Consider the following 14,583-nt stretch of genomic DNA (forward strand, 5'->3'; position numbering starts at 1 on the left):
GTATCACCTCACACCAGTCAAAACGCCCATCATTAAAGTCTACAAACAATAAATGCTGGAGAGGGTGTAGAGAAAAAGGAACCCTCCTTCACTGCTGGTGGGAATGTAAACTGGAGCAGCCACTATGGAGAACAGTATGGAGGTTCCTTAAAAAATGAAAAATAGAGTTACTGTATGATCCAGCAATCCTATCCTGGGCATATATTCAGACAAAACTCTAATTCAAAAAGATACATGAATCCCGATGTTCACAGCAGCACTATGTACAATAGCTAAGACATGGAAGCAACCTAAGTGTCCATCAAGGACAGATGAATGTATAAAGATGTGGTATGGGGCTTCCCTGGTGGCACAGTGGCTGGGGGTCCGCCTGCTGGTGCAGGGGACGCAGGTTCGTGCCCCGGTCCGGGAGGATCCCACATGCCGCGGAGCGGCTGGGCCCGTGGGCCATGGCCGCTGGGCCTGCGCGTCCGGAGCCTGTGCTCCGCAGCGGGACAGGCCGCAGCAGTGAGAGGCCCGCATACCTCAAAAAAAAAACAAAAAAAAAAAAAACAAAAAAAACCAGATGTGGCATGTATATACATATGGTGTCTCTACATGATAGAATATTACTTGGGCATAAAAAGGAATGAAGTACTGATGCATGCCACAACAAAGATGCTGTAACTTGATTATGCTGAATGAAAGAAGTCAGACACAAAAGGCCACATATTGTACGATTCCACTTATACAAAATGTTCAGGACAAATCCATAGAGATATAAAGTAGATTTGTCGTTGTCAGGGTCTAGAGGAAGAGGAAAATGGGAAGCAATGAAATGTTTTGGGATTAGATAGCTGTGATGCTGCACAACTTTATAAATATACTAAAAACCACTTAATTATACACTTCAAAAGGGTGAATTTTATGTTGTGTGAATTGTCTCAATAAAGCTGTTATAAAATTCAAAAGAACTTTGAAAATCCTAGTGCAAAAAGTATCTGATATACTTCTTCAGAGAAAAATGAAGTTCACCTTTTAAAACTGGCCTGAAATTCCATAACGCATAATCAATAATGCCTACGATTTATATTTAAAATATTAAAATACATCAGATATCAAAAAAAAAAGCAAGCTTAACTCACCCTCTTTTCACTTTTGTGAAATCAAATGCAACTTGTCTGTATGAAACTGCTTTTTCATTTAGATATCTACTATACCGCCTAATAAAGGTAGACATATCATATCCTGTAAGAAAAGAAACAGAAAAGGGTTTCATAATTAAAATCCCAATTAGCTTAGAAAACCAACTCATTTCATCCAATGGCCATATTGTCTTGTTATCCCACCTTCAATTTAGTGATGTAAATTAAGTGACATTAAAATCTAATACTTAACATTTTTAAAGTCAGTTATGTCATATGTGGCTTAGAAAAATTTTCCCCCTTAGAATTTCAATAAAACAACAATTCTGTTTTACTTCTGACCAATATTCCTATCTTTTATTTATCAGGAATTGAAAAGCCTGTTTTCTTATACTACCTGATAACCTCATAACTCAAATTTAACATCCTATGGAACCACAACCCCACTCCTTAAATCATTAATCAATTTAATTATTTTCATACTTACTAATCTTTAGCTGCATATGACTTAGAACAACTATAACTTATGTGTGCCAACCTTATAAGTAGCAGAGAAAATTACTGCATAGTACAATGAAAGAAATGGCAATACGAAAGTTTAAGGCCTAACAAAAAACAATTATGTGAATGATTTCAACTAAACTTCCAAAATGAATACCTAAATCATTCTAAGATTTTGTTTCATCACAATCATGAGATTTGAAAACTTCAGCACCATAAAAATCTAATCAGTATTACTAAAAAAAAAATTTGTGTTTTAGCTATTGCCTGGCTCAGTGAGGTCTACAAATTTTTGCTTCTCATTGTACAAGCAGGTCCATTCTATCATTCTATTTTAGGTCATCTTCATCTAACACATTCAACTTTAGTTGTTGATGGTCTCTGCTACTTTAAAAAGATAATACCAAAACAAGCAAAAAAAAAAAAAAAGAAAGAAAGAAAGGAAAGGAAAGTGACTGGATTTAACATAATCACCAATTCATTTATTCAGCAAATATTTCTTGAGTGCCTACTAATTTGCCACTGGAGAAAAATCAGTAAATAGAAAAAAAAAATCACTGCCCTCAGATATTCTCATAGCTACTAGTGCATTTTATAAGGTGTTACATACTCACATTCTTCAGCTCTTTAGTTAATATTGTCCCCTCTAATCCACTCTACTCCATCCTCGATAATGGGAGAAATCTCTCTTATCCTTCAAGGCTCAATCTCTGAAACTTTCCCTGAGCTCTTTGTGCTCCCATATTATTCTTACTCCAAGTACAGCTCAAAGCTATTAGATGTACACAGTGTCTATCTCACTCACCAGACTGGAAGTTTGTATTATATACACCCATTATATATTTAAGAAAATATACCAGACTCCACCCAACAAAATACATCAGCAATCAAAACTACAAAAACACCACTGAATTATATACTTTAATTACCATTTCAGTCTTACCTTCATAATCTCTTTAGAATATGAGCTTTAAATAAAAGGCCTAAAAACTGTTCTCTACATAAAAGGAATGAAAGCCTTAAAACCTTATCACTAGAAGTGCTTAATTTCCATCTTAAGAAAGTAGAAAATCAGTAGCTAATAAGACACAAAAAACCCACTTGGACATATGCATATTTTCTGCTCTAGAGTAGTGGTTTGTATGTTGCTTTCCACAGACTCTTACAGTTCAAATGAACTGAATAAGGGGGAAACCAGAAATAAAAAGATGAGCAGGCAGAGTTTTCTCCATGTTCCGGAAAACACAGCAGCTCCAGTTTCATCTGTTATATGTATCTAGCTTCTATTTAAGATTTTATTTGAAAAAGGGATTCCACTGCTTCATTTTTTTCCCCCTTAACTATTTAAGGCATTATATCTCTCATTAAAGTAAAATCAATCTTGTAACACTTGGTCCTATGTATAGATTACTGACCTTCCAGAATCTCTGGAAGACTGGGTATTCAATTCATTCTAATTAATACTTCCATCTGCCAAAAGTAAATAAGTATTGAACTGGACAGTTCCTAAACACAAACACAGTTAGTCACTAAATTCCATTGATTTTTATTGCCGTAAAAACCACAATTCAGGCCCTCATTAACTCTCTACCAGATGACCAAAATAATGACCAGAGCAGTCTCAAGGTCTTTAAGACTTTATTCACTCGAATCCAACCTGCACTGTGCTATGGTGCTTTCTTTATAACACACACTCCCTCTGTCCTCCTCCCTCAACTCAAAAAAGTTTGATGGTTTCTCACTGCATTACAAAATCCCAACTATATCAAAATCTTTTGTGCATGATTTTGGCCCCAGACAGCTTCTTGAGGGCTATCTGTCACTACATGTTCTCTAATACCTCCACCTACATTCTATTCACATTCATTTGCTCTATAAATCTTAAACACCCTTTCTCTTTCACATCCACGTCCATCTGTGTACCTCTGCTTAAGCCAACTCATGTTCTCATCCATCTTTCAAAGCGCAGCACACATCTCACAGATCTCTAAAGATACTTCCCAGTTGAACCTTATTGCTGAGTATTCCTTTAGTTTGTCTTAGTATGGTCTTAGTATGTCCTTTATGAGGCTCTTCCTAGAGTTAACATTCTATAATGCTAACAGCCTAGTTCTGGAACTAAGTATAACAGATCCCATTAAGACAGAATGTACATGGAGGGTGAGAATACCAGATTACAGCAATTTCCACTTACTGAATTAAAAGTAAAATAAGTAACAGGTAAGTATCAATGAACAATTCATCTGAATAACACATAATGCTTACCTTTGCTACTAAAATATATGATATTCCCAACTACATTTCTTGGAATAAAGCATAAAATAATAAGAACAACAATGAAAGCAGATACTTACATAGTGTTTCCTATTTGCCAGGCATCATTCTAGGCACTTTACATGTATAACTAGGTTAAGCCTCATGATAATCCTACAGGGTGGGTGCTATCATTATTCCTGATTTTACAGATGCAGAGAGGTGAAGTAACTTGCTCAAGTTTATGCAGTTGGTAAGTGTTACAGATGGGATTTGAATGCAGTCCGTCCAGTTCCAGAACCCATGCTCTCAAACTGCTACCTTATGCTACTTTTCAAAAAGCTCTGGGTGTCAAGTAGTGAAGTCCATCTTTATCTTCACATGAAAATACAGTTTTTCCTTCCCTACAACCCTCACTAAAACATGAGGTTCCTCCATAGCACATGTTCTAAAGGAAAGAGTTCAACTCTGCAGTAATCCTCAAATGGGGTCACTCTTGATTTTCTATAATGAATAAGTTGTTTTTTACCTTGCAATCCACTTTTATCCAAAAAATTGCTTAAGTTAAACAACGTGTTTCTTGAAGCCAAATACTGAATAAAACGCTGGGGAAAAAAAACAAACAAACAAATAATTATGTCAAATAGTACTGCCATCTAAGAAACTCTAATTTGAGAATTAAGGGAGAAAGTGGTGGTTAACACATTCCATTAATCTTATCTAGTTTAAATTTATCATCCTCAATCCCCCTAAAAACATAAAATATATTTTTCACTAGCATGCAGGAATTTATTAAAGTCTAATGCCCACAGCTATGGTATTAAAGTTAAAATAAAAGGAAACAGGCACTTTTAAACTAGAAGCAGTAATTTTTGGCTTTACTATAGCATATTATGGCTATAGTTAATCATACTCAGATGGTGCCCTTATTTTACACGGATACCTGGTGACTCAAAAATTTTTATGACTTTTTTTTTAAAAAGCAAAATACCTGTAATCATACTGGAGTATAATATTACAGACATCCTCTTACCCACTGTCCAGATTAAACACATTACCATAATCACTTCAGACCCCTTACAGAATCAAATTACAGACTATTGAAGACACACACCTTCAAAACCATTCCCTTCCCTCCCTCCCTCTTCAGAGGCAATGGCTTTTCTGAAGTAGGTTTACATCATTCCCACAAATGTTTTTACAATTTTACTACATATATAAGTATCTATAAACTGTACATAGTTTTGTTTTCTATTTTAAATTTACAGAAATACCATACTGTACTTATTCTTTTCCAATGTGATTTTTAACAACTTCTTCCCAAGAATTATCCATTTAATACATGTACATCTAGTTCATTCATTTTAAACAACGTTTGAGCATTTAAATGAACTACTATATCATTATGTATCCATTTCTATACGGATATTTAAATTCTTTGCAATTTCACTATTATTAACAATGTTTCACTGACATCTTTGTACTGGTCTCCCACCTGCAAACATACAAGAGTTTCTCATGATATATACTTAGGGTTGAACTGTTGGGTCGGTATGCGTATGAAAGTTCATTTTCTCAAAATACTGTCAAAACCCTCTCCAAAGTGCTTACCACAGAACACTACCTTAGCTTCCCTTTACATACAACCTCTAAAATAGCTAAAGAAACTCCTTTCGATTTCCTTTAAAAGGATTACTTTTTTGTAAATGTATGCAGAGGATTATTATCAATTTTATGTACACCATCACTTCTCTGACTCAATCTTGTTCATCAGCGATCACCCCAAACAAACCAGGATTTTGAAAAACAATTTGTAAATCGAAGACTCCTGTTTCATCATTTATCCTAAAACAACCTGTTTAAAAAGGTGTTAAAATATCCTAAGAAAATATTACACTCTATGATTTTTTTATAAGTTTTGATCATTCTGATCATTTTTGTGGGGGCCTGTCCTGTGCATTATAAGATGTTTAGCACGCCAGTAGCCTCTACCTACTACATGCCAGTAGCATCCCCTCCAGTTATGAGCAATGTCCCTTGGGGATGAAAATCACTCTCCGCCCTTGCCCTATTTGAGAACTACTGTTCTATGTAATTTCCAACACCATAGCATAGTGAAATCCTATGCATACTCTCTCACGGACTAATAACACCTGCCAATGCAAAAACCTGAGGGTTGTACAAACTAGCACCAAAAAAAGAGCAGAGCATTGGATTTCTCTTAGCTGCTGAAGGGAAACTAGAGTTCATCTGAAAACCACTACTGAAATGCTACCTTTCTCTTTCTGTCAGTCAACTGTAAGGAATGACAGTCAACTTTCTGGGTTTTTTGCCTTTATAAAGTTTTTGCTTCTGGTATCATCACCTTATTTACCTCTGAAAGTCACCACTGATAGTGTGCCTCCTTATCCAGCATTGTAGTTGGTTATATTTGTGGCTTTTTCTTTTTAAAGAATAAACTATATATTTCTTTTTAAAGAATAAACTATATATATTTTTTAGAAAGGTAAAAAATACATACAAGCCTGAAATTCTTCTGAATAAATGATCATGATCTTAGACAAACACATTCCTGATGAAAACAGAAACTAATATCCTAGTTAAGATCAAAACGTTTCAAGTTACACGGAGGCTAGTATATCCAAATTTTTCTATTGACTCTATATACTGCTTATAATGAATGAGAAAGCAACTGAGTAACATATGTCCTAAAAATGGTCACGTCTGTTACCCAAGTAATCATATTTCAGGTAACGCTTCTGGAACTAATTTTTAAAACTTAAGAACTACAAATAAAATCATTCAATGTGGTACTGTAACGGTGAATAATCGGAAAACTAAATTTCCAGGAAAGAGAAGAATTAAGAAAATGATGGACCATATGATCAATTATGTAGTCATTAAAGATGATAAATAGAAAGAACACAGAATATGGAGATGCTTCTTATGCTGTGATATATAAAAAAGTTAAATATAATATTTTATATAAATTATTATAGCTATAAAAAAGACCAGAAAGGAACATCAAAATATGCAAACAGATCTGTTGCAATGTAAGAGTTATGGGTAAATTTCTGCTTTAATTCTGAACTCTAATGATGTTCTCTTTGGTATCTGTCAAAGATAACAGCAGGGGCTTCCCTGGTGGCGCAGTCGTTGAGAGTCCGCCTGCCGATGCAAGGGGACACAGGTTCATGCCCCGGTCCAGGAAGATCCCACATGCCACGGAGCAGCTGGGCCCATGGGCCATGGCCGCTGAGCCTGCGCGTCCAGAGCCTGTGCTCCGCGACGGGAGAGGCCACAACAGTGAGGCCCGCGTACCGCAAAAAAAAAAAAAAAAGATAACAGCAGAGTCTCATGACTGAAAAACCCAAAATAATGAGTAAAGTGATGATGTCAGAAAGTCATGTTTATAAATCTGATACAAATGAATAAAGTCCCTCCCCATCTCTATGGGAGCTATCTCCCAGCAACCAGTGGTCTGCATTTTTCTAAGGCACATACCAAGGTACCAGATTTATCTAGTTCCATTCAAATTTTCTTTTAACACAATTTAAAATACTCCTTTTGACACAATTTTACAAGTAAGTATGCTAGGCTGGGAAAATCACCTAAGGTAAGAACTCAAAAATTAGCTATCATGGAAAACAAGATGATTCTCTCCAAACAGTTAATTGCAAAAGCTCATGCATCTTATCTGTTACCCTTTTTTGGGAAACAAAGGCTTTAGACACAACTCTTTGCTGAAGAAGGCGTTCTTCAGTCAGTCTCCTCAGCAAAATGCCATCTTAGTCCTTAATATCACAGCCTTGAACTAGGCAAAGAGCGTCTATAGACAACTACATCAGATCAGACAGAAATCTGATTGGGCTACGATAAAAAAGTAAATGAAAATAGACGAACATACAATCTATACACAAAGGCCTGCAAAAAATCAGTGATGCTTATAGAACCCATCTCTAGGCATTAATCTTTGCTTCCTGATCCCATTACTGAAAGTGCCCTGTGCTCTGACCCATTTTCTGCTTTCTGACTTAAAGGCCATCTTTCCTCAAAGTGTAGGGTCTACAGTTATATTTCTGTATAAGCACCTTGCCCTTTTTACCTATATTATTCAGTTGCTATAGCCATTTCTGAAGTGTCAGTGAGAGAAACAAGCTGAATCAGTCAACTCCCCAGTATACTTGTTAACTAAAAATACTGCTTACCTCATTTCCATACACCATCAAATGATGAGTTGTAATGAGAGATTTGAAGACCACCACCCAACTACTGTTAGTAGTTCTTTCAAATAAACTGTCTGCCAACTGCGGGATGTTCACATTCATCTCATTTGTGCACTGAATTAAGTCTGCAAAAAAAAAAAAAAAAGATTAATTTACTCTGGCTTTCATTTATTTTTAATGCTAGATCTGCATACTAATAGGGTAAAGATCTAAAAAGAGTGGAGCAACAATGGACAGTTTGCAGAAGTTGTTAAAGATCTCTCAAGAGAACAATTGAGACAGTACTTCCACCTGAGAAGTAAACAGCACATTGATTAATATCACACAATTGATCAGTAATACCAGAAAGTAAATCAAACTCCTTTCATCCTGAAGTATTTTATGTATCTCAAAAGGAACTGTTTCAAGGCCTTGAGTAACACTTTCAGTTCTCTTACTACTCACAAACCTTTAGTTACAATACTAATATTATACATCCCTACATTTAAAAAAGAACTTTAAAAATTCATACATATGGAAGCATAAACAAGCTTAAGTTCAAACACTTTATTAATATCCCCCCCTAGAATGCTGTGTTTGCACTAATAGAAAGAGCAGATATGTGGTCTGTGAGTGGATAGGATTCTCAGTTTGTTTAAATAAAATAATTCTCATTCTTTTCTCCCTTCAGTTCTACTGAGTTAGCTCAGTTTTCACTTGATATCAACTAGCTAACACTGACAAACAAAACTGAAAATGAACTGAAAGTTTCTCAATGCAATAAATTTCCAAAGAAGTGATCCAGGAATTCTACTTGATTATTACTCTGAACAGTTAAAACAATGTAAGTTCTAATTTTATATTTTAAAATATAAATAATTGGAAAGTATTGCCATAAAATCATCTAATACACAATTGTTTTAGCACCAAAACTGAAAAAAAAAGTTAATATACCTCAGAGTTTCACCTCCAATCTGCTTCAGAGATATTACTGGCAAATTCAATGAAGAAAATACAAAATATGGTCCAATTTAGAGACTTAATGAAGAGGAAGACCAAGAAATGAGTTGTTTTATTTTTAAAGTATGCATAAAACAAAGTGTATAAATACCTCCATTATAACTACCATAAAGGGGAAAAAATTAGTTATCTGTGCCTCATCAGCAGTTTTGTCCACTTTTAACCTTTAGTACCTAATGATTAAATATGAATTCAAGCGACCTAACTTGGCCGTGATTGCTAGTAAGAAACATCAATGTTAACTATGACCGTTTATCTGCTTATAATCTTTCAAAAATGTTTGTTCTAACAGGTCTAATTACTATACAAAGTAACATTTGATAAGCAAATGCATTTTAGAGAAGCAGTTACCCTGGCCCCCAATGCCTGAAGAACAAAGCACAAAACAGTCAAACAGAATGCCCATGGAACAGGAGAACGACACAAGGTTTTCACAATTGAGACTACCTGCAACAAAAATTAAATAGTACATTCAACTTGGTTTGTATGGCTCAGCTTCTGATATTTCACTTCTGGTATTTTATAATTTGACCTCTGCCTTCTCTGAAAACTTCTTGAATAGTACTTTATACCAGTCCTATGGTACTGAATATACTGTACTTGCCTTATTCCCGAAGATAAATTTTCTGTCTCTCTCTCAAAATATAATTTACTGGGGGCAAGGCCTATCCATGTCTTGCTCATTCTGAATCCTTTAAAACTTCAAGCACAGTGGTCAAGTTCTGAACTTTATAAGAAGTTATATTTCTAGCTTCCTTTTTTCCCATGGATTTATCCTTATATATTTTTCTATATCCTTCTAGAAACTATCTTGATAAGCTATTCAGTTCTTAAATATAACAGTTACTTTCTCACAATGACATCAATAGTCATTTTACTCCTCAGAATCTTATTTTAGTTTCCAAAATTGAATCTGTCACAAAATTTCTTGTCGCAATACTTGCCCAAAGGTGCTCCTACCTGTGTGTGTGTGTTTATAAACACTCCCTAGAGCCAATAGGTAACCAAGTCTCTTAAACCTCTAGCAATCCCACCTTCTCCTCTCCATCCCGTTATCACTGCCAAAGCCAGAGTTCGGATCCCATTTTTCCTTAACTAGAGGTCACCACTTCCGGGAGCATTCAGAAATTGGGGAGAGTGATTATCACGCTCTCTGAGTTTTACTGGCACTTAATGTCAAGGATGAGGGAGACTGTCATGCAATGCACAATTAACACTCCACAATTAAAAATTACCCCACCCAAAACTGTCCCCACTGAGAAAATGCTGGACTGACTGGTCTCTTCACTTCTAACGATACCTAATTTGGGGTCTTACCCACGCCACACTTCCAAACATTCTCTAAACTGGCCATAAACTGACCTATAACGCAACACTGACTGTCACTGCCTAAGCTCAATGATGTCCCAAATGCTTACAGGATTGGCATACATTTCATCTTTGTCCATATCCTCCTTCTTGAACCTTAGCTTCCAACACAGAACCACCTTCCAGCGTTCTGTAATGTTACCTTTTGCTGTTACACAACCGAATCCTTCCATTCTTGCTCATTCTTCAAAATGAATGACGTCTTTTCCTTTGTGAAATCTTCTCCTCCACAGACTAAGGTACCCACCAAACAGACACTAAAGCTGGTACATAATTCTACATTTTCATTATTTACTTCCACATCATTCTCTTCTTCTACAATGAGAGATTTTAGAAGGAACCTGCAAACACTTTTGTTAGTAATTTCCATACTCTTAATCAGGGAGGTAAGTAAACTGCTAGATTAGTCAGATAGAGCCTGATCCTAAATGAAGCCAAAAGTATAGATTTCAGTTTCAACAACTACAGTATTTTATATATTAGAATATATATATTCTATCTATGCTATGTTCCCTTTGTGATCAGCTCTCCTCTCTGCAGCGCTTTGCTTCAGTTACACTAATGTCTCCTTTGCAATACCTCCCATGAGTCAAGTACCCTTACCTCAGGAGCTCAGTACTTCTGTTCCTTGTGCCTAGAATACTCTTCTCCCAGATATCCACACTTCTCTTACTCCCTGGCTTTATTACTATAGATCTTTGCTCAAATGCCATCCATCAGAAGAACATCTCTCAATATTTATAAAAAGTAGTAAAGCCTTAAGGGCACTCCTCTACCTCCATACCCTCACTATACCCTCTTACTCTGCTTTATTTCTCTCCAAAGCACTTATCATCACCTAACTCATTTTAATTTGTTTAATGTCTTTCTCTCCCAATTAAAGTATAAATTCCATGTAGGTAGGGCTCTATTACGTTCTCTGCTGTATCCCCAAAGGCCTAGAATAGTGCAACACATACAGTGGTCACCCATACTTTTTGAATAAATACACTTATTTTAGTATGCACAAGGACAGTCGTAACAGGACCATCCAAAATGGTTTTTTTTTACGTAGACTAAACCAACGATCCACAACTCTCTGCACAACCTGCTGTTCCCAAAAAGTTGAAAAACAAACCTGAGCCCATCGCATGTGAAAATTTTCAATTTCAAGTTAAAGAGGATCTAACAAATAATGGTTTATCGTAATGCTATGAAAACTATATAGTATGCTTTAGAAATGACCACATAAAAACTGAAGGAAAACTCCAGAAACTAAAATGTAACACTTCACATAAAACAGGAAAAATGAGATGAGTTCATGCATGAATTCAGAGTAGACCAAAAGCAAAACCAAAGATATACAAACATTACTGGGAGAAAAAATACTGCACGGGTTATACAAACTCTGCAGAACACACTTCCCCATAGTACTTTAACTCAACCAGTCATTTTCTCCAGGGGTAACTTTTCCTCTGAACAATGTTTCTACTATAGTAGTAACCTGAAAATGCTTTTAAATCTGACCTCCAACAACTCAGGAAGGAAGATGTTTTCCCCACCTCTGACTAACCAAAAGCAAATTGTTTCAAACAAAAGTCAAGCACATCATGGAAATCTTGATAGCTACTGCTTTTCTCATTCTCAATCCAGATTTCATTTCTTAAAAAGCACAAACTTGGTATTAAACCTCCTTTACCAATCAAAAGGCTTCCAAACTAGAAACTCATATTTTTTTTTTAGCTATTTACCTTAAGAATATTAAAAACTGTAAAACCTTCTTTAATATTACATTAGTAACAAATCCTAAACCCTACACTCAAAAAGTAACTACTATATGACATATAGATTCTCTGCTTTAGGTAGGTGAGAATTCATGAGGATTTCTAGTATTTAAGGGCAGGGAGAAAACAGGCCCACTATGGAAATGAAGAGCATTTTTCCATACAGAGACAGCAGAAAGAATCAATCCCTACTATATTAAAAAAATGTTCTCACTTTTATTATTTAATATGCCTCTCCAACAAACAAGGTCTGGGGTAGATAAAATAAATGTTAATTGTATTAACACAGGTTAGGTGCTTACCCATAGGTAAGGTCACAGGAGCTCACTACTAAATATAACAGATTTATTAATAGAATTAAATTTTTGTAAAAGATAAGGGTGCTTGGAAACATATACGAAGTGAATACCCAACCAGCCAATTTAATGCAAGTTCTAAATTTCTAGCTAACTAAAAACAAAAAAACAGAAAAAGTAGTGAAATGCAAAAAAAAAATTTTGTATTCAAGGGAAAATGTTCAGCAAAGTACAAAACTTCGGAAGTAACTAGTTACCAGATGGTTTCATTAATCTTACAGCCGTATTCATAGAACGTGCCACACATCTGTATAGACCTCCCCAGGCAAAGTTCACCAACTTTAGAAACTTACAGGACTTGGGGCTGACTTCCACAGCAAGTCAGGCAATCCAGCCAGTGGCATGCACCATTAGCAGAATGTAGAGGCCTCAAGTTCCCATCTAAACAGGCACTCTCTAGGCTATATCAAAACTATGCTGACACCCAGGTAGATTTTCTAATAAATGAGCTTGCCTAAAACTTGTCTTTAAGATAAAAAAAATTATATATATATATATATATATAAAATCATTTAGCCACATATCATTGTCTCTTTCAAAAGGGTCACTTCGAAAGATACTCTTTTTGCAACTGCTTTCATAAGTGATTTTAGTAACATAAGACTGATTTCGTCAACCATCCAGAAAACTGGAGACACTCAGTTTGGAAGGCAAATTAAGTGGTTCATCAAATGTTCCTTCACTGATCAGATCTCTGAAATTTTTCCTGGGTAGGAGTACAAATAAAAAGAAAAAATATTCACCAAATATCCAGTAACTAGAGGATAAAGAAAACAGTTTCTGAACTTTTGCTATAAAGTATTGGCACAATTTTTTTCACTTAGCAAAAGTGTGAAAGTATTTAGAAAACATGCAAGCTGAAATCAGACCTCAGCCAAAAGATGTCTGGGAAACAAAATGAACAGTCTTATACCTTACTCCATTCAATTTTTTGTGTAAGGGGTCACAAAACACGGTCCAAATTAAGATGTAACTGTTATAATTTTATCTTTAAAGTTTGTGGGATCCTCTGTGAGAAACATGTTACACTTTAACATAACTTCCATTAGAATTCACTCAAAAATACAGTCTTCACAGACTGATTTATACCTTAAGGAATAAATCTAACCAACATTTTAGTTGGATGTTAAAATTAAAACTAGGGAAAGACACAAAATATAGAATGCTCAGTACAAGTAATAAGGATTGAATTAATTTGAAAAGAGGAGAGAAAGGAGCATCCAAAGTACTAAAAAGAAATGACAAAGGTATCTAAAAGGCTTTGATAAAAGTACTATGACGCTAGGATACCTAAATCACAATGTGGGTGGGCACGTCCAATAATGGAGCAATAGCTCATTAAATGGCAGCAGTCTGACAGTGAAATACTATGAGGCCAACAAATACATGGCAAGAAAAGCTGAGTGGGGAAAACGCTCACAGTATATTATATCAAAACCATGTTAAAGGGACTTCCCTGTTGGCACAGTGGTTAAGAATCCGCCTGCCAATGCAGGGGACACGGGTTCAAGCCCTGGCCCAGGAAGATCCCACATGCCGCAGATCAACTAAGCCCACATGCCACAACTACTGAAGACCCCGCGCCTAGAGCCTGTGCTCTGCAACAAGAGAAGCCACCGCAAGGAGAAGCCCGCGCACCGCAACAAAGTGTAGCCACAACTTGCCTCAACTAGAGAAAGCCCGTGCACAGTAACAAAGACCCAACGTGGCCAAAAATAAATAAATAAATAGATAGATTTATTTAAAAAAAAAAATGTTAAAGAACAATGCAGAGTAAGATTCCATTTTTAAAATCATAGATATACTATATTTTCCGATATATAGTGTATTTGCCCAAATATGGGATGATGCAAAAAGAACTGAACACTTTCAAAATTACTCAGCAATTAAGTTATATATGAACATGTAGTTAAAACCAATATGTAACAGAACTATATCACTGTTATTTCCATAATTTCACAAATTTCAGTAAGCACCTCTCATGTCACACAGC

The 14,583-nt window shown here is 35.7% G+C and overlaps 1 protein-coding gene across 12 annotated transcripts in view; it reads right to left on the reverse strand.

Annotated features, from left to right (window-relative positions):
- The window catches only part of PICALM (phosphatidylinositol binding clathrin assembly protein), a 107,142-nt gene that overhangs the window by 66,842 nt on the left and 25,717 nt on the right, over positions 1 to 14,583 (reverse strand). For all 12 annotated transcript variants that reach the window (XM_079928298.1, XM_079928296.1, XM_079928297.1 and 9 more), the window contains exons 2-4: positions 8,087 to 8,229; positions 4,408 to 4,483; positions 1,125 to 1,227 (exon numbers count right to left, since the gene is read on the reverse strand). In XM_079928298.1, the coding sequence (XP_079784424.1) occupies positions 1,125 to 1,227; positions 4,408 to 4,483; positions 8,087 to 8,229 (322 nt within the window). The remainder of the gene's footprint in view (positions 1 to 1,124; positions 1,228 to 4,407; positions 4,484 to 8,086; positions 8,230 to 14,583) is intronic.

Source organism: Stenella coeruleoalba (genome assembly GCF_951394435.1).
Source record: "Stenella coeruleoalba genome assembly, chromosome: 8".
Lineage (NCBI taxonomy): Eukaryota > Metazoa > Chordata > Mammalia > Artiodactyla > Delphinidae > Stenella > Stenella coeruleoalba.